Source organism: Caenorhabditis remanei, chromosome III, assembly GCF_010183535.1.
Source record: "Caenorhabditis remanei strain PX506 chromosome III, whole genome shotgun sequence".
In the NCBI taxonomy this organism is placed as follows: domain Eukaryota; kingdom Metazoa; phylum Nematoda; class Chromadorea; order Rhabditida; family Rhabditidae; genus Caenorhabditis; species Caenorhabditis remanei.
In genome coordinates, this window is record NC_071330.1 from 14,812,386 (window position 1) to 14,832,853 (window position 20,468).

General features: G+C 37.9%; 5 protein-coding genes across 5 annotated transcripts; 2 read left to right on the forward strand and 3 right to left on the reverse strand.

Annotated features, from left to right (window-relative positions):
* Positions 1-406: 406 nt before the first annotated feature.
* On the forward strand, positions 407-3,435 carry GCK72_011423 (uncharacterized protein; the record flags this gene model as incomplete). Its single annotated transcript, XM_053728436.1, has 3 exons — positions 407-669; positions 1,570-2,278; positions 3,118-3,435. The coding sequence occupies 3 exons, from the start codon at positions 407-409 to the stop codon at positions 3,433-3,435; spliced, it is 1,290 nt and encodes a 429-aa protein (XP_053588013.1).
* A 3,005-nt stretch (positions 3,436-6,440) lies between these two features.
* Positions 6,441-7,073, reverse strand: GCK72_011424 (uncharacterized protein; the record flags this gene model as incomplete). Its single annotated transcript, XM_003099594.2, has 2 exons — positions 6,441-6,636; positions 6,685-7,073. 2 exons carry the CDS (start codon positions 7,071-7,073, stop codon positions 6,441-6,443), a joined length of 585 nt encoding a protein of 194 aa, XP_003099642.2.
* Positions 7,074-8,788: 1,715 nt separating this feature from the next.
* Positions 8,789-9,468, reverse strand: GCK72_011425 (uncharacterized protein; the record flags this gene model as incomplete). The annotated part of the gene is made up of 2 exons (XM_003099559.2): positions 8,789-9,035; positions 9,083-9,468. The coding sequence occupies 2 exons, from the start codon at positions 9,466-9,468 to the stop codon at positions 8,789-8,791; spliced, it is 633 nt and encodes a 210-aa protein (XP_003099607.2).
* Positions 9,469-10,541: 1,073 nt separating this feature from the next.
* Positions 10,542-11,185, reverse strand: GCK72_011426 (uncharacterized protein; the record flags this gene model as incomplete). The annotated part of the gene is made up of 2 exons (XM_053728437.1): positions 10,542-10,758; positions 10,803-11,185. The coding sequence occupies 2 exons, from the start codon at positions 11,183-11,185 to the stop codon at positions 10,542-10,544; spliced, it is 600 nt and encodes a 199-aa protein (XP_053588014.1).
* Positions 11,186-12,292: 1,107 nt separating this feature from the next.
* Positions 12,293-18,915, forward strand: GCK72_011427 (uncharacterized protein; the record flags this gene model as incomplete). Its single annotated transcript, XM_053728438.1, has 10 exons — positions 12,293-12,381; positions 12,435-12,761; positions 13,706-13,978; positions 14,034-14,224; positions 15,070-15,253; positions 15,312-15,387; positions 15,446-15,519; positions 17,866-18,069; positions 18,126-18,276; positions 18,826-18,915. The coding sequence occupies 10 exons, from the start codon at positions 12,293-12,295 to the stop codon at positions 18,913-18,915; spliced, it is 1,659 nt and encodes a 552-aa protein (XP_053588015.1).
* Between the last annotated feature and the right edge of the window lie 1,553 nt (positions 18,916-20,468).

Consider the following 20,468-nt stretch of genomic DNA (forward strand, 5'->3'; position numbering starts at 1 on the left):
CTAGCCTGGGATGAGTCCCTGTCCTACTGTAACTCAGGAGGACTAGGTCTCACTAGGATCCTTAGGCCCCTATATATATATTACTCCCTTTATTCCTTATACATTATTACTCACTTATATTATTACCTTATATAATCTATATATAAATTCATATACATGCACACATTATCAACCCTACTCCACTTTACATAAGCCCGAGGGATCAGGTGAAGGTTGAGAATTCAGAAGGGGTTCTGGAGCGACTCCCCCTTCACAGTACTCTTATGAATTTGATATTATCGATTTTCTCATTTCCCTTGTTTGATCTCAATTTTTGAGGATGTTCCACACTATCCACCCACCTTATTACCATTCTCCACCTGCCATCTTTTTTTTCCTTCATAATACCTCCATTTCCAGACACACAATGCCCCAACCCAAATATCTCAAACCAAACCTTGTGGAAGGAATGCTCTACACCCTTTACTTCCAACGAGTCGCCCCACAAAAAGCATATGAGAGGGTGAAACGGATGACTGGAGAGGAGACATTGAGTCTGGAACAAGTCAAGGATTTATTCCTGCAAATGGACGCGGGAAAGTTTCCTCTGCGGGAGATGGAGGAGAAGGTGGATACACTTGTTAAGGTGATGAAGGCGACGACAAAGAAGGATTTGGATTTGAAGACGAGGTGAGGGAATTTTAAGGACTTCCAGGCGCTTAACTCGCTTCAAATTGAGTTTTCCGAGCTGAAAAATATATCAAAATGTAGATCTCGGCGAGTTCTATGTCTTTGATATAATATAAGCCGGGTGGTTATTCGTTAATGTGCCGTAAGCAGGCCTAGAATTTTCTTTTTGACAATTTTCCCATTTTGCCCTTTTTTCCGACCCGCGGCACATTAAGGAATAGCCATTATTATGTCAGTGACTGAAAAATTGTTAAAATTAATGATTTGGAGTCAAAAATTGGGTTTTACAAGTGAAAATAACGGAAAATAACAAAAATGGGTAAAAATAAATAATTTTTTTGAAAGAAAATTGGATTTTAGTCTAATTTTTGCCGTGTCTACAAGTCTGTCTATTTTTTCACTAGAAATTAATATAAGTCTGCATACTTTAACGTAAAAAACCATTCAAATCGCTGAAAACTCAAAAAGTTACAGATTTTCAAAAAATTACGAAAGTTTGTAAACAAACTGAAAATTCTTTAAAATTTCAGTTTCAGCACATTGAGACTTTTAATATGAGTATAAACATGATTGGAGCAATTTCGGGTCCCACCACGAAAAATACAGTAACCCAGGAAAATTTCAAATTGGGTTCATGATTATATTTTTCTGAAAACTCTTGTCTAGCTTATTTCAAAATTTTATGTTTCTCCAAATTTATCTTAAATCCGGCTGAGTTACTGCTAGAATGGTTTTTTTGGCCATTTTTGGATTTTTTGGCAGTTTTTTTATATGAATTGGACCCGTAGTAGGCCAGGAATATAGAACTCGCTGAGATCTACGTTTTGGTATATATTTCAGCTCATAATATTGCGTTTAAAACGAGCTCGGCCATTTTTTTTAAATTTTTTAAATTTTTAGTATTCAACTCCGCCGAACCTTCTTCTCCCTCCAGTACATTGTCAACCTAGACAGTTTCCATCTTTACAACCTTCGCTATGAATTTGGCGCCAACAAAATCGAGATCACCTTCGACTACCTGAAAGTCACCTTCATTTATGTCGCTGATAAAGTCACTGGAATAATGTTTGATGGAAAATATCGATTGATTGAAGATGACATGTTCACCCTCTCCGAAGGCTTTCTTCATAATGTGATAAGACACGACGAGACTACTATTGAGACTTTGCACATTACGGAGCACATGTCGGAACTCGAGCACATACTACGGTATCAGGAAGTCAAGCCGGATTTTGTGGCCAAGAAGATATCGTTGGAAAAAGTGTTATACGAGTTGGACCCTCGAGAACTGGAGCATAAACGGCCAAAGTTGAAAGTGAAAAATATCAAATACTACAGTCTGCAGGGATTCGAGGACTTGTATGAGACCATCCGCTGGCTGGATCCCGATTTTCTTAACAGTATTCAAATGACGGGAAGCACAACACCAATACAGATGAATGAACCGAATTTTGCGGTTTTTTATACTGAGCAATGGCAGAAACTAAAGAGAATCGAGTTGATGCAACCGTGTCCAATTGAGATTCTATGCACGATGTGTCATATGGGCTTGGCCTCCGTGCGGGCTGTCAGTTTTCCGACTGTCGAGGAGTTTAAGAAGATTTTGGAGGTTCGGGTTAATGTAACGTACTGAAAATTAGTTTACTGTGTGGTTAGGATTACTGTAGTTCGACTCCTGATGAATTCTGTTTAGGTCCGTGGTTAGGCTTACTGTAATGAAAGGTACTGTAGTTTGGGTTTCTTTTTTTGTCTTTTGTTTGAAAATTTTCGATTTCTCAGATTTTTCCAAGATTTTCTGATATTTAAGAGTTAGGGAAATTTTTGATATCCCGGAATTTTCCAAGTTTTCGAATTTCCACCTTTTTTTTCAAAAATTTCAAATTTCCGCACCATATCTATGAAAACGCGCCCAATGCGCGCCAGCCACAGCATATATTGTCGTTTTTAGTGTAAATCATTGGGTAGAATGGGTCTTAAAGTTGAAAATTTTGAAAAAATCTCAATTTCCAGATTGAAAACTCGTTGACAATAGTCTGAAATTGGTCAGATGCATCATATTTTTGAAAACGCGTCGATGGTGCGCCAGCTAGTCGTAAAATGTTGATTTCGGACACAAAAAGCGGCAAAAACGGGAATTTTCCGATTTTTTTCTTCAAAAATTCCAACTTTTCCAAAAAAAAAGACATTTTCCGCCTTTTTCTGTTTTTTTTTCGAAAATTTCCCGATTTTAGAGATTTTTTTACGGAAAAAGTTTGTTTGAAAAATTTCCAAAACTATTTAGTAGAGTATATTGGGTTACTGTAATGAGGGTTACTGTAGTTTGGGTTAATGTCGTTCGGTTTACTGTAATCAGGGTTACTGTAGTTAGGCTTACTAAGGTTAGGATTACTGTAATGAGGGGTACTGTAGTTTGGGTGTTACTTCAAAAATACAATTTTCCATTTTCAGAGAATCCTTCTGAACCAATCCCTCAACCAATTCCGTATCAAGTGCCCTGTAAATGAAGAGAACTACAATGCAGTCATCCGTTACATAGAGACTATCGAGTATCAACGCAACAATCATATCGCATGGCATTATCTACAGTATCCCAATGGATCTCCACGTTGGTTGTCGATGAGAATTGCCAAGAAGAGAATCTGGCTCCGTGGGCCGTGTTTTCAGATGGATGATTGGGAAGAGGGAGATGGACACCAGCTGGAAGAGGATATTGCCGATGAGCCGGTGGGAACGGTGGTGGATATGGCCGATGAGATTGGGTGGTAAAAGGGTTTCCCACTTTTTTTGTCTTTTTGAGTTTAAAATAGTTTTCACTGAACATTCGTAAAGTTTACAATAATTTCCACTTTGAAATGGCAGAAAATATGGAAAATTAAAAAAAATTATGGATTTTCAAAACTTTTCAGAAACGAAATATTCAGAAAATCTGTCATAACTCAGTCATTTTTGCTCCAAACAAACTGAAACGTGAAATTTTGGAATCAGCGCGTTGAGATCTTTCAAATGAGTATAATCATGTCTATATTTGGAAATTTTCGAAAAATGGTACATGTCGGGGTCAAAAATTGAAATTGACCAAAATATGTCATGATTATACTCATTCGAACCGTCTTGGCTTGTTGATTTCGAATTTTGGTTAACGTTCACTTTCTCCCCCCAACCCCATCACAATTGCCCCCCACCTGCACGGTAGGGTATAGCCCCCCCCCCCATTTCTTTTTCATTCTCAATTCAGCATTAAAATTCGTGACCTTTCAATGCGCGACACGCGTTCACGACGTGGCCCACGTGTTTATAGTAGCTTTTTATTTTTATTACTGTTTCATATTTATTTCGATTCCTTTCTCCCGATGTCGCTCTCAAAGTTCTCCGGGTTATCATCGTTGACGGAGTTTGACCGTGAATTTCCGACGGAGCAGACAATGTGAACTGTATGGGGGTGATTGTGGAAACTAGGAGAAGTTCCACATTCCTCCCCCCACTCTGGTAAGGATTCCATAATTGCCCCCCATGTATAAGTAGGGGGGCAAATGTGAACTGTATGGGGGTGATTGTGGAAACTAGGAGAAGTTCCACATTCCTCCCCCACATATTCAGGCTCTTCTATTGCTTTTTTCTAAATCTCAGGCTTAGGCTTCTTCTAAATCTCAGGCTTAGGCTTCTTCTAAATCTCAGGCTTAGGCTTCTTCTAAAGCCCAGAAGCTTGCTCTCGCCCCGCCCCTATGCTCAGCGCCCTGGAAGTAGTGATTACCTTAAAACAGGACACCCAGAAGCTTGCTCTCGCCCCGCCCCTATGCTCAGCGCCCTGGAAGTAGTGATTACCTTAAAACAGGACACCCAGAAGCTTGCTCTCGCCCCGCCCCTATGCTCAGCGCCCTGGAAGTAGTGATTACCTTAAAACAGGACACCCAGAAGCTTGCTCTCGCCCCCTATGCTCAGCGCCCTCCGGGCGGGGGCAATTGTGGAAACATATAGTACTTCCACTTTCCTCCCCCACTCTGATAGTGATTCCATGATTGCCCCCCCCCCTCCCATGGGGGGAGATAATGGACCGTACAAGTAGGGGGGCAATTGTGAACTCGATTGGGGGTGATTGTGGAAGTATACCTAAGGGTTCAGAATAACCCCCCATTCCCGTTCTTGGGGGGCGATCATGGACTGTCGAAAGTTCATGATCACCCCCCGCTCTGTTATAACCCCCCACTATGGAATCATACCCCAAACCTGTGGGATGGGGGGTGATACCATAACGTGGGGGGTCCTTCCGGAGTGGGGGGCGATTGTGGAAATATACCCGAATTTTTATATTTCAGCCCTGTTAACTCAAAAACAGTGGAAATATAGCATAATTTGTAATTTTAAGAAATACGAAATTTTTCGAAATTCTGTATTTTTTTCGGATTTTCAAATTTTTGGCTAGTTTTTTGTTGAAAACATTCTTAACCAAGCGTATTTATCTCAAAAATGACAAAAATCACATTTCAAGTCGTTTCACTACAGTATCCCCCACTTTGAAACCTCATTGGTATATAAAAAACCGAATTTCTCCGATCCTAGCCATGATTATCGAAATTTCCGAAAATCGAAATTTTTTTGAAATTAAATATTCAGAGTTCCCGGAATTTTTGAGATTTCCAGAATTTTGAGATTTCCAAGATTTTTTATACGAAAAATTTTTTTTTTAAATTTCCAAAAGATATTTCCGTAAATTTTCAATCCGCACATTTCCTGACAGGGACATTTTTTATTCTATTATATTGTAATCTGTTCTACTTATCTTATTTAACTGAGCAAGCCTATTTTTTCCCGTTTCAATACAATTCATTCAAATTTTTTCCCAAAAACTCGGAAAATTTTCGATATTTCTGTAAATTTCTATTCCGCTCATAACTTATTTATTATTATTTTTCGATCAATTATATTGTAATCTGTACTTTCTTGTGACTATCTATTTTGATCTCCATCTGAGCTTATTGAAATAAAGTACAATAAAAGTTGCTGGCCTTGGATCCTAGACCAGTAATTAATTCTATACCCGATTTCAATACTATTTTTCTGTCTTGCACGATATTTATGATTGTATTCAATAAATAAATAAATAAATATTAAAATTTATTATGGACATTATAAATTAAAATTTTACTATATATGTATACAGTACCGTCCAAAATGATATCATATTTTCCCTTTTTCACTTGAAAATGTCCAACTTTGAAATTGTATCATTGTATTACTGATTATCCCATCAAGTAGATGTTTAATGGATTGCACAGATCAAAAGTAGAGCTCCATTTTTGTAGTTGACAACTTTTTAGTACGGACACTCCCTAGAGAGTTATAGTAATATTAAGTGGACGGCTCAAAAATTGCTCTGAAATTGGTCGATTTGAAGGAGAAATTACTTTGTCGATATGTAACTCTCTAGGGAGCGTACGTACAAAAAAGTTGTCAACTACAAAAATGAAGCTCTACCTTTGTTCTATATAATTCATTAAAACCTGTTTGCTATGGCACACTCTCAAAGTTGATAGGGAAGAGGGGGATGGTGAGCAAGCGGATGGACAGATTGTGGATAAAGAGGGATGGAGGATGAGACCAAGGATTTTGGGTGGTAATGCGCCTTTAAATTTTTGGATATAAAAAGATTCATCTTTTGCAAAAACTAATCGAAACCTCCCGAATAAAAACCCCGTGTACAAATCAGTAACAGACAATAAAAACTGGCTCAAAATAATTGTTTCATTCGATTTCATTCAGTCAAACCCAGGATGTTACCAAGGGAGAATATCCGAGATGTCTGGGATTTCAATATCTACGTCCAATATATTTGTTGGAATATTGACATCGATGTCTTTGCGAACGTATCCACGGCGACCATTTCCAACAAGAGCACACAATCCAATGGCGTTGCGGGTTCTACCAACTGGACAACGGGTTCCAGGATTGCCACGAACTGGTTTGATGTCACTGAAAAACATTTAATACTAATGGTGGAGGAATCATTATTCCACTTACGATGCATCAATAATATAACCGACGACTTCTTCTCCGTTCAGCGAGCAAATAGATTTTCCAGACGCCATCACCGTGCTACCAGATTGAGTAAAGGCTGCCAATTTCAAGGCGGTTAACTCATCATCATTCTGTGGGGAGATCACAATGTGATAACCATCGCGCATGACAATCGATCGGTCCGGACATCCATTGTTCTTGGCGAGTTGATTGGCAAGCAGTTGCACCAAGTCCTCACGGTACACCAGCTCATTCATATTGGCCACTTCGTCTATTTCAGCAGACAGTGATCTCATCTCGTTCATTTTCTCAACGACTGCCATTTGGCTTGTTGGGTGCTGAGAATAGGCGGAGTGGACAATGAGGAGTCCAATTAGCAGGAGGCTTCGCATGATTGGAGGCGATGAACACTTCAAACTGAGTTTTCGGAGAGATCAGGGAAGCTTATATAGCAAGGAGATCTTGATAAGAGATTCTTATCGTGTTGATAAGATCTTATCGGGAGAAAAATAATGAGAAAAAACAAGGGTAACTTTTATGTATTACACGTCAAATATTCGACTGCAAATTCAAAATTCTCAGGTTCTCATTTTGGCTCCGCGACAATTCACAACTGCGGCATTTTGCAACTGCGACTTTTCGCAACTCATGTAAATTTCGCAACTGCGACACTTCGCAACTATGACGTTTCGCAACCATAGAACTAGCAATAGTTTAACCTAGTTTTATCGGAAAATGGGTCAGACAACTCTTTCTTCTTTTTGATTGTTTTCAAGTATGTTCCCAGACCCTTCGGTACACTCAACATTTTCAACTAACCCAAATGTGCAAATGCGGTCCCCAGGAATCTGTAAAAATCCCAGAATCTGTAAACTTCTCGGTTTGAAATGTCTGTCTGTGTGTCCAAAACGTCCGGATCAGAGTTGAGCGGAATTCCGTCTTCCGCGTTCCGCTCTCCGCCGAAAAATGGTTTATTCCGCCTTCCGCTATTTAAAGATTTTTTCCTCAGCTTGAAAAACTTGATCACCTGTTCCAATTTACTGATATATTTGAGGTTTTTTGCAGAAAAGCTATCAGTGTTTACCGAAAAAACAAAATTTAACACATATTTAACCACACTTCGCAACTACGAAATTTTATAATTAACGCAGGTTTTGCAATTATGTCGTTTAGAATTAGTAATTTCGCAACTTTGAAATATTCTATGGTTACTAATATGTACATTACCGGTCAAAATTATATCTTATTTTGCCGTTTTCAGTTGAAAACGCCCCACTTTTTGAGTGTGTCATAGTAAAACTGTCCCACAAAGTTTTGTTATATTTACTATTCTTGGCCTGTATTATCCATAAAACACTACTTTGTGGGAAAAATAGTTTTACAATGACACTCTCTCAAAGTTGGACATTTTCAACGGAAAAAAGGCCAAATATGATATAATTTCTAACGGTACTGGCCTTGCAAATTTATCGAATCATTCCGGATTCCGGATTCCGAATATCCGGAATTCCGGGTTTTTTCGTCATTCCGGTTCCGGATTCCGGATTCCGGAAATCAAAAAATGTCATTCCGTACAACTCTGAACGGTACTGTATATATTTGATGTAGTTTCAAAACGCCGTAGTTGTGAAACGCAGTAGTTTTGAGTGAAGATAAACTTCAGGGATCAGAACCGCCCAAATCGGAACTGTCCAAAACGGAATTGTACTCAATTTAAACAAATCACAACCAGCCAAGCGGGAACTGTACTTTAATCAATAACAGACAATAAAAACTGGCTCAAAACGAATTGCTTCATTCGATTTCAATCAGTCAAACAAAAATTTTAGCTAAGCACCTCAGAGACTTCTAGATCTATGTAGATGTCGGGTGTTGGAATTTTTATGTGTCTGTTCTTCGAAAACAAAAACTGTTACAACTCGATTTCGGTTGGTTTGTAACTATAAAAGTCCTGATTCTTATTGATCACTCATTAGAACCCCGAGTGAGAACCGCCAGGTTCAAAACTGTCGGGACCAGAACCACCCGAATAAGAACCGTGTTGTACAACGAACATCAACAACGAACAAAAAAAACTGGCTCAAAATAATATTTCATTTGATTTCATTTAACCAAAAGGATTCGGCATTTTTAGTTCTTGTGGAAACTGCCATTTAGCATCAACATCTTTCATCAGAATCTCATCGTCAATCCTCTTGCTGAGCATATCCTCATCGATGTCTTTGCGAACGTATCCACGACGACCATTTCCAACGGGATCAATCTCCACAATATCACACAACGAAAGTTCATTTCCATTGCTTCTGCCTGGTGGGCATTGACTTCCAGGTTTACCATGGATAGGAGTATCAACACTGAAACAAGCACATAGGTTGTTTACTCAGGTACTTTTCGAACTTACGGAATATCAACAATATATGTGGTAACTGTTCTTGCATCCTTCATACAAATCGATTGAACACAAGCCATCACTGTACTTCCAGCTTGCAACAATAATGGATTTTCAATCTGGCCCGGTTCGAACGAAGCTCCTGCGATTTGATAGTTGCCGATGGTGACATCCTCTGGAATCTCACATCCGCCGGTTTTGAAGAGCTCCTTGAAAATGGCGGGCTCCAGGCTTTCCACGTATCTCAAATTATTCATATTGGCGATTGCCGATCCAATAGCATAAAAGGCTCTGTTGACTGACAAGTCAACGGAGCAGCGCTCTCGAGGGCCCTTTTCATTCTGTCCGCAGTAGATGGACGGGGCGATGAGAAGACCAATTAGCAGGAGGTTGTTCATGTCGAAGGCGATGAACACTTCAAACTGAATTTTCAGAGAGATCTGGGAAGTTTATATAGCAACTAGATCTTGATAAGAGATTCTTATCACGCTGATTGAAAGGGGGAGATAGATCTTATCAATAGGAAGAGAAAAATTGTGAGAAAAATAAGGGTAACTGTTACGTATTATACGTCAAACATTTGAATAAAGATGTACAATTCTGAGAATTTTCGCTTTCCAAATATCTGGGTTATATTTTTCAACATAGTTTTATAAGGGCACCCTAGAAATTATATTCCGGTTCACATGTTATTTTTTCGATAAAAACCTTCATTTCGCAATTTCTGCCCGAAAATACCGCCTGGGTCAGAACTCATTAAGATTGGGTGAAACGTTATATTTAAGACATTAGACGTAGATCTTACGTCATGGTTTCAAAATTGATATTTGAGAGGTGTCGTAGTGGCAAAAATCAAAAAAAAAACTCTTGCTTAATCTAGCATTGCCTTTGCTCTAGAGCTGTGCAGAATTCATTCCTTTGACTTCCTTTTCCTACTTCCTTTTTAGAAACATTACTTCCGACTTCAGTGTGAAATGTTTTGAACAATGTTCGAGGGGATTCAGAAATGACTAGTTGTCAATTGGTCAGTTGCAAAGCGACATAATTGGGAAAATTGCAAAAAGTCGTTGTTGCGAAATGTCTGTTCTTCAATATAAAAAACTGTCACTAGTCACTCAATATTTGTTGGTTTTGAATTGTATCAGCGCTGCTTCTTATTGATTGTAATACGGTAACACACATTAGAACCCCCAAGTCAGAACCGGCCGGTTCTGCACTGTCTGGACTGAAACCCCCCAAAAAAACAGCGCGAATCATGATTGCTCATCAAAGCTGTGTGGAAGCAAAATTCTTAAAGAAGAAAGTCAATTTTGTAAATTTTTGAAAAAAGGTAGTTAGAAGTCGGAAGACGGAAGTCGAAGGAAAGAATTCCGAACAGCTCTGGTCCGCATCAATCAGGACCGCCCTGTACAAATCAGTAACAGACAATAAAAACTGGCTCAAAATAATTGCTTCATTCGATTTCAATCAGTCAACCAAGGATGTTAGGGATTTTAATTTCTGCGTCGAGGATATTTGTTGGGATATTGACATTGATGTCTTTGCGAACGTATCCACGACGGCCATTTCCAACAGGATCAACCTTCACAGGATCAGTCTCCACAATATCACACAACGAAAGAACAATTCCATTGTTTCTGCCGGGTGGGCATTGACTTCCAATTTTACCATGGATAGGAGCATCAACACTGAAACAAGCACATAGACTTACTTAAGTACTTTTCCAACTTACGAAGTATCCATAATATATGTTGTAACTTTTTCTCCATCCTTCATACAAATCGATTGAACACAAGCCATCACTGTACTTCCCGGTTGCAACAATACTGGATTTAGAAAATTCCCCTCGTACGAAGCTCCGGCGATTCGATAATTGCCAATGGTGACATCCGCTGGAATCTCACATCCGCCGGTTTTGGAGAGCTCCTTGTAAATGGCTGGCTCCAGGCTTTCCACGTATCTCAAGTTATTCACATTGGCGACTTTCCAACCGACAGCATATAAAGCTCTGGCGACTGCAATGGCATCGGAGCAGTTCTCTCGAGGGTCTTTTTCATTCTGGCCGCAGTAGATGGACGGCGCGAGGAGGAGACCAATTAGCAGGAGGTTGTTCATGTCGAAGGCGATGAACAGTTCAAACTGAATTTTCAGAGAGATCTGGGAAGCTTATATAGCAAGGAGATCTTGATAAGAGATCTTTATCATGTTGATAAGATCTTATCGGGAGAAAAATAATGAGAAAAAACAGGGGTAATTTTTATGTATTACACGTCAAATATTTAAATGCAAATTCAGAATTCTCAGGTTCTCATTTTCTTCCCAAACAGAGTTGAGCGGAATTCCGCCTTCCGCCTTCCGCCTTCCGCTTTCCGCCACTTTTTTCTTTCCGCCTTCCGCTTTCCGCTCTCCGCCGAAAAATGTTTTATTCCGCCTTCCGCTTTCCGCTTTCCGCCAGAAATTTTTCTATTTCCGCTTTCCGCCTTCCGCCTTCCGCTGTTTAAAGATTTTTTTCCTCAGCTTGAAAAATTTGATCACCTATTCTAATTTACTGATATTTTTGAGGTTTTTTGCAGCAAAGCTATCAGTGTTTACCGAAAAAAACAAAATTTAACACAAATTTAAGCATTTTAGTGTTTTTTACTACAAAATAAGGCCAAAATCGTATTTTTGAAAGCGACATTGTGTTCCGCCTTCCGCCTTTTGGCATTTTTTTCCATTCCGCTTTCCGCCTTCCGCCTTCCGCCAAAAAATTTTCGCTTTCCGCCTTCCGCCTTCCGCCAAAAAATTTTCGCTTCCGCCTTCCGCTCTCCGCTTTCCTCCGATATTTTTTAAATTCCGCCTTCCGCCTTCCGCTTTCCGCCCAAAAAATGTTCATTCCGCTTTCCGCCTTCTGTCTTCCGCCATTTCAAAAACCGCATTCCGCTCAACTCTGTTCCCAAATATCTGCGATTGGTTTATGAGCATAAATTTATGAGCGCTGTCTTCTTTAAATGACCACAACCCAGAATTTCCGGAATTTCAGCAGTTTCCGAATTTGAGCTACAGTAGTTGGGACTACTGTATTTATTTTTAGGATTACTGTAGCTTCAAAGGTTCCTGAAAAAGCGGGACTTTAAAATTATTGAAAAAAATAAATTCTTGCGTGAACTGTGTTTTTTCATTATCCCCTCCCCCTCTCTCTCATATAAAAATAAATTTATTTTTCACTTTTCCAACAATAAAATGTCATTTTCCACGGAATTCCACGACAGCAAAGAATCAATATTCCTTAAAGGAGATAAGGAGTGTGAAGAGCACGCAGCACTACTCAGGTAACCTACAGTAACCTACAGTAATCTTTTTTTGCCTACAGTAATCTTTTTAGGGACATCGGCGACGTGTTCGTTGACCCGGATTTCCCGCCCACCGCCAATTCGCTTGGAAAAATAATAGATGATCAGGGGAATGAGGATTTTGAGAATTTGAACGACCCATGGTTTGCGCCTCATCAATTTCAGGGGTACGCTGGATTTCCGGATTACGGTAGATGGTCACTTTATGAAGACCCGTGGCCATTCCACGTGGATCAGGGAAGACTTGGAGACTGTTGGCTGATTGCGGCGATTCAGGCGATTGCTAGACGCAAGGAGATCGTGGAGCAGATTCTACCCGAGAGGGATTACACGAGGGATTGTGGTATTGTCCCGGTTAGGTTAGTATGGTAAAACAAAAAAAAATTTCAGAAAAAATTTTCAAAAATTTTTTTTTGTAAAAATTCATTGTTCCTGCTGTTAAAAACCACTAATATTACATTAAAAACACCTTCAAAGCCAGTGAGAAAGTTTTGACCCTATGCGGGCTCGAACTCCGGTAGTGAGATTCCCAGTCACCCCTCTTACCCACTGCGCCACCTGGAAATCCAAATTTTAAAATTTTCCGAACTATATCAACATGGGGCTCAAAATTTTGGAAATTTTATGGAGAATCTAAATATTTGTGTGAAATCTGCTGAATTTCATCAGTTTTCAAGATTTTGGAAAAAATTATAAACATTTTCTAAACAAATTGTTTTTCTAAAAAATGAAGTTCTTGCTGACAAAAACCACTAATAACACATTTAAAAAACTTTCAAAGCCAGTAAAAAAGTTTTCACTCTACGCGGACTCGAACCCCGGTCGTCAGATTCCCAGTCACCCCTCTTACCCACTGCGCCACCTGGAAATCCAAATTTTAAAATTTTTCCAAACTATATCAATATGGGGCTCAAAACTTTGAAAATTTTATGGAGAATCAGAAAATAATGATAAAAAACTTAAAAAAACAGCTTAGTAAGCAAAAATGTAAGAAAAACTTTTTTGGAAAAAAAAAGTCTAAAATTTTTTCTCGGAAAAGTTACAGTTTTTGCTGTCATAAATCATTAATATAACGTTAAAAAAACTTTCAAAGCAAACAAAAAACGTTTGGGCTCGTGTGGACTCGAACCCCGGTACTCGTGTCCCCAGTCACCCCTCTTTTACCCACTGCGCCACCTGGAAATCCAAATTTTAAAATTTTTCCAAACTATATCAATATGGGGCTCAAAATTTCGCATTTTTCACGCTGAATCCGAATATCACATCCAAAATTTTTCTAATCTTCGATATTCTTGATTTCCAGACTATTCGTGAACGGGAAATGGGAAGTGATCAAAGTGGACTACCATATCCCTCAAGATGACGGAATGACGAGAGGCGCCAAAAATCTAAAAAATCAATTCTGGGTTGCATTTATTGAAAAAGCATTCGCAAAAGTGAGAGGAAGTTACGGAGACTTGATTGGAGGCACCACGTGCTCCGCCTTCCAATGTCTCACCGGTTGTTACAGTACCTCGATTCATTTAAATCCGAATGCGGACGCCGAGAAGATGTGGGAGGACTTGATTAGTTATTAGTGCGTTAATTACTTACCTTAATTACTGTCAAAATTATAAATTAATTGGTCTCAGCTCCTGCGGCTATCCACTTGCGGCGGCGACACCAAAAGCAGAAAACTATCGGAAAATTGGATTGTGTCCGGAGCACGGCTACTCGATTCTCGATTTCAAGGAGCATGAAGGTTATCGATTGATTCAGATTGGATCCACCAATTCTTTGAGGTGGAATGGGAAATGGTCGCATTTGTCGGGTTATGATTATGGTAACTTTAAGAAAAAAAATTTCAAAAAATTCAAGAAAATCCACGTATTTTAAGCTAAAAATCAGCTCTTAGCGTAGAAAATTCAAGGAGTTATGGATTTTCGAAAAGTTTCGAAAATCTGAAAATCACAAATCCTACTATATCTCAGTCCAGATGCGTCCTATTCAGATGAAATTTTTATTTTTAGAATCAGCAAAACAAGAGCTTTCAAATGAGTATAATCATGACCAGGTTTGAACGAAGTTGGGTCTCGACGCGAAAACTACAGTACCCCTGAGGTCTTTTCGCGTCGAGACCCAAATCACTCCAAACCTAGTCATGATTATACTCATTCGAAGCGTCTTGGCAAGTTAAATTCAGCTTTTTAGGTTTTATGACCGAGTTTTGAAATCCTAGGCCATGAGGAGTGGTTTTCTAGGCCACCAACTTGTTTTTCTGTCAGTTTTTGGTCAATCATGTCGAAACTTGAATTCAAACTCAATTAAAAGTGAATATTTGAATCCAGCGCGTCGAGACCTTTTGAATGAGTATAATCATGCCCATATTTGGAGGAAGTTGGGTCCCACCACAAAAACTACAGTAACCCGGGACCCTACTTGAGCATGATTACACTCATTTGAAGCGTCTTGACGCGCTGAATTCAAAAATTTAAGTCGTATTATGTTTAGAGCAAAAATGGCAGAGTTATGACAGAATTTGTGATAGCTTGATTTTCGAAAAGTTTCGAAAAGTTTCGAAAATCCATAACTTTTTCTGTTTTTAACGCACAGCGCTCATTTTTAGCTCAAAATGTGCGGGATTTCAAGCTTTTCAAGAGAAAATTATTTCTAGACCGTATATTTCAGACACCTTCCGCCAATTCCCGTTTGTAGACCGCCGCCTGATAGGCTATAAAATTTTCTGGATCGAAATTGATGATTTCATTAAATATTTTGATACGATTTACGTTTGTAAATATAAATCCGGTTGGCATGACCGAAGTGTCACCCAAACTATCAAACGGAAGAGTGAATCGAATTCAGAGGCTCAGTAAGCTCCGCCCACCCGCTGGGGTACGGTACCTGGAATTTAAAAAAAATTTCTGCAGAATCATGAAAATCCAAATTGAAAAACGACAGGAATTTGTGATTGATGTGAAACTACGAAAGGAACAATGTGGCTTGGTAAATAAGCTCCGCCCATTTTTTTTTCAAAACTACAGTAATCCATTTACTATTACAGTACCTCCAATTCTTGAATATTCACAAAGCGACGGCTGAAAATGAATGTGGAGAATTACTGTACAATTTCAACACGTATGCATGCCAAATAACATCTGACTCTTTCTTTTTGGACCCGGGCACGTATTTCATCAATTTTTTGGATGTTGTTAGTTTGCACCATCCCTTGGTTACGGTGGATTGGGTCATAAGAAGGTGAGACTGATATATAAATATAGATCAGAAGATTCTGAGGGTTTTGAGCTAAAAATCAAATAAAAATGTTAAAAATTAAGGGAGTTATAGATTTTCGAAACTTTTCGAAACTTTTCGAAAATCAAGGTATCACAAAATCTGTCATAACTCACTCCCTTTTGCTCCAAACAGGCTGAAACCTAATTTTTTGAAATCAGCGCGTAGAGACCTTTCAAATGAGTATAATCATGACCAGGTTTGATGCGAGTTGGGTCCCATCACGAAAAGGGCAACGGGTTACTGTAGTTTTCGTGGTGGGACTCAACTTGCTTCAGACCTAGGCATGATTATACTCATTCAAAGCGTCTTGGGGAGCTGAATTTAATCGTGCAGGTTTGGTAGCCGAGTTTTGAAATCCTAGGCCATGGGGAGTGGTTTTCTAGTCCACCAACTTATTTTTTCCTTGTAATTAGGATTACTGTAGCTGGATACAATCTTTTTGAGTTTGAAGTATTTTTCACAGAACGTTCGTGAAATTTTTAGTAATTTTCACTTTGAAATAGTTTAAAATCAAAAAAGTAAAGAAAGTTATAGATTTTCGAAACTTTTCGAAATTTTTCGAAAACCAAACCATCACAAAACCTGTTATAACTGAGTCATTTTTGCTCCAAAATGTTTGAAACTTAAGACCCACTCTCTGTGAAACTCGAGCATGGCGATGTACAGAAAAAAGTCAAACCGGTTTTATGACTTGATATTATGCATAGGCGGTACCTAGACAACTAATAACACATTGGTCCATTTTTCATTTGGCTCCGCCCCCTACCGTCTAAAATAGCACCTATGAGGGGTGAAAGTTCTATTTAAAAACCTGTAAGTTTTTTCGATTAAATTTTGACGGGAACCAATAAAAAACGTTATTTTGAGCAATTTTTGTGTTAAGACCATATTTTTAGCGCTTCATTTTCACCGGGAAAAAATGACATTTTTATGAAATTTTCGGAATTTTTTCAAACTTTTGTTTATAACTCAAAAAACTATCATTTGTTTAGATGAGATCTTTTCAGATTCGGAATTTACATAAAATTTGGAGTAATATAGGCAGTGTCCGGTTAAAAATCTCGGGGTACGTATTTTTGCTACAGAGCAAAATATGCAATGTCGCCAAATCGTCTGAGATTTTGTCAGAATACTACACTATATGTTATCTATTTATTCCCAAAATTTCAGCTCATTCGGTTTGATCCGCAGCTTTTTTGAAAATCACTATCTCAGTTTTCAGTGTTCCAACCGGAAAAAATTCCATCAACTTCGAGAGGCGGGGATCAAATCGAATGAGCTGAAATTTTGGGGATGAATAGATAACATATGGTGTAGTAATCAGACAAAATCTCAAACGATTTGGCGACATTGAATTTTTGCTTCATGAGTGCTCTGTAGCAAAAATACGTGCCCCGAGATTTTTGACCGGACACTGCTTATATTACTCCAAATTTTATGTAAATTCCGAATCTGAAAAGATCTCATCTAAACAAATGATAGTTTTTTGAGTTATAAACAAAAGTTTGAAAAAATTCCGAAAATTTCATAAAAATGTCATTTTTTCCCGGTGAAAATGAAGCGCTAAAAATATGGTCTTAACACAAAAATTGCTCAAAATAACGTTTTTTATTGGTTCCCGTCAAAATTTAATCGAAAAAACTTACAGGTTTTTAAATAGAACTTTCACCCCTCATAGGTGCTATTTTAGACGGTAGGGGGCGGAGCCAAATGAAAAATGGACCAATGTGTTATTAGTTGTCTAGGTACCGCCTATGCATAATATCAAGTCATAAAAACCGGTTTGACTTTTTTCTGTACATCGCCATGCTCGAGTTTCACAGAGAGTGTGTCTTAAATTTTTGCAATCAGCGCGGTGAAACCTTCGAAATGAGTATAATAATGCCCATATTGACTCCCACCACGAAACGGGACTGGGTTACTGTAGTTTTCGTGGTGGGACCCAATTTGCTCCGAATATGGGCGTGGTTATACTTTTCTGAAAGCTCTCGGGAAGCTGATTCTGAAAATATAAAGTTCATGAAATTTGACTCAAATTTCAGCGGGATACAGCATATTGAAAATTTTAAGGTTTTCGCAGTTTTTCGAAAATCGATAACTTTCGAAGTTTTTATGATTTTCAACCAATTTTTAGCTCAAAATGTGCAGAACGTTTTGAAGATTACTGCAAAAATAATTTCATTCCAGCCCATCGCCTCTGACTACTGTATCCATGGATTTCGTCATTGTCCCGTTCAAAACCGCCATTCAAAGTGTCCAAGAAGTGGTTCTGAAATACGGGAAATCAGAAAAATACGAAAATGGCAATTTAATTATTTATACATGGACCAATGCGAATTGTTTTCTAATTATGGCCGATAATTTGTATAAATGGACTCATATCAGATATTAGTGAGTAAAAATTGATTACCAGTTAATTACAATTATCGATTTTTTTTAATTTCCAGTGCCACTCTGCTATCGGATAAAGAAGGAGTGTATTCTGGTTCGATGTTGAAGCAAACTTCCTGGGTGCCAATTTCCCCGAGAACCAGATCCTTCGTCGCATTTCTGAATCACATTGAATTAGGAGTACCGACTAGTCAGATCAAACTTGAGGTATGTATTTATTATTTTTTATACTGACAATTCAGAAAATTCTGCATATTTTAAGCTAAAATTCATCGAAAACTGACCAAGTTGAGGGAAGTTATAGATTTTCGAAAATTTTCGAAAATTTTCGAAAATCTGAAAATTTTCAATTTGCTATATCTCACTGAACTTTGAGTCAAATTTTTTAAAACTTATATTTTTGAACTCAGCTCATTTTCAGATTTTAGAAAAGTATAATCATGACCACATTTGAAGCATATTGGGTCCCACCACGAAAACTACAGTAACCCAAAATCGTTTTCGCGTCGAGACCTAACTTGAAGCAAACTCAGTCATGATTATACTCATTTGAAAGGTCTCCACGAGCTGATTTCAAAAATTTAAGTTTCAGGTTATTTGGGGCAAAAAGGATTGAGTTATAGCATAACTTGATTTTCGAAATGTTTCGAAAATCCATAACTTTTTTCATTTTTGACATTTTCAGTCGGATTTTGGTATAAATAATTCAAAATCACACGGGAAACTCTAAAAACTTAAATTCTGTTCGATTTTCAGTACTGTCTCAGCTCGTGGTTCATGAAATGGCTGAATTGGATTGATGCTTCGATATTCAGCGAGAATTTCGAGTTGGCAATTTCTATTTAATTATTTTTTAATTGGAATTTATTAGAATAAATGTTTGAATTTTTAATAATTGCATGTATAATTTTTAACAAAAAGTCCCTAATATTGTCTGTAATTTCCAATAAAAATCATTCAAATGCCATGAAAAATACAAATGTTACAGAGTTTCAAAAACCAAAAGTGTTATATCTCGGCTAGTCTTGACCCAATCGAAATTTCAGAATCAGTTTTGAAATCAGCTCGTTGAGACCTTTCAAATGAGTATAATCATGACATGGTTTGCTTTAAGTTGGGTCCCACCACGAAAACGGTCTCGGGTTACTGTAGTTTTCGTGTTGGGACCCAATTTGCTCCGAATGTGGGCATGATTATACTTTTCTGAAAGCTGGAAATGAGCTGAGTTCAAAAATACAAGTTTCAGAAAATTTGACTCAAAATTCAGTGAGATATAGCAAATTGAAAATTTTCAGATTTTCGAAAAAATTTTCTTTCAGGTCATGATTATAGTTTTCTGAGAGCTTTTAACACGCTAAATCCAAATTTTTAGGTTTTAAGTCGTTTGATGTCAAGATAACCGAGTTATGACAGATTTTGAAGAGCAAGATTTTCGAAAATTTTCGAAATTCCGTAACTTTAGTATTTTTGCAAATTTCTTATCAATTGTCTTATTCAAACTTTTTTCCTACCATAAACTTCAATTTCACTTTTTAGTCTCTGATCGCCCACCCCACAAGCCCCGCCCCTCTTTCAGCTACATTTTTAACCCAAATAAAACTGAAAATTTATATTATTTATTATTTTCAACTCTCTCTTCCAACCTCTTATCAGTATATGGAGCAGGACGAAGACACGTGATATGACAATCATTTAGTGATAAGAATCTCTGTTTCTCTGCGCTCTCTTATTTCTCCATACTCTCTCGTCATATTGATCTATTTCTAGTCTATTTTGTTCTGTGTACTTTCCCGGAAACATTGAGTCTTGCAGAATTGATTTTCGTGTTCTCTGAAATTTCAAGTAGTTTTCGTTTTAGTTCCGTCATTGTGCAACACATTTTCAGAACCAGCCTTATGCACGACTTGAACTCCGAACCTACATCACATATTATGTTTCATGGTAAGTTCATAGTTATTTTTAGATTTTTCGAATAAAAATTTTTTTTAACCCAAAAATTCAAAAAATTCTGCAAATTTTAAACCAAAAACCGATGTTTTCCGACTGAAACTCGCCAAGTTATAGATTTTCGAAAATTTTCGAAAATCTGAAAATATTCAATTTGATGTATCTCGCTGAAACTCAATCCAATCAATATGAAACGTATATTTTTAGAATCGGCCCGTCGAGAGCTTTTAGAAAAGTATAATCATGCCTATATTCTGAAAATATTTTTTTTTGGGGCTAGAGACGCAGAGTGTCTGGTCTGCGCTCTGACCTAATATCTGCGCTCTGACCTAATAATTGAGGTGCTAAAACTACCGTAACTCTGTCAGAAATGGTCCAATCAATCGAAAACTTAGATAATTGGATTCAGGAGAATATGAGCTTTCAGATGAGTATAGTCATGACCACTTTTG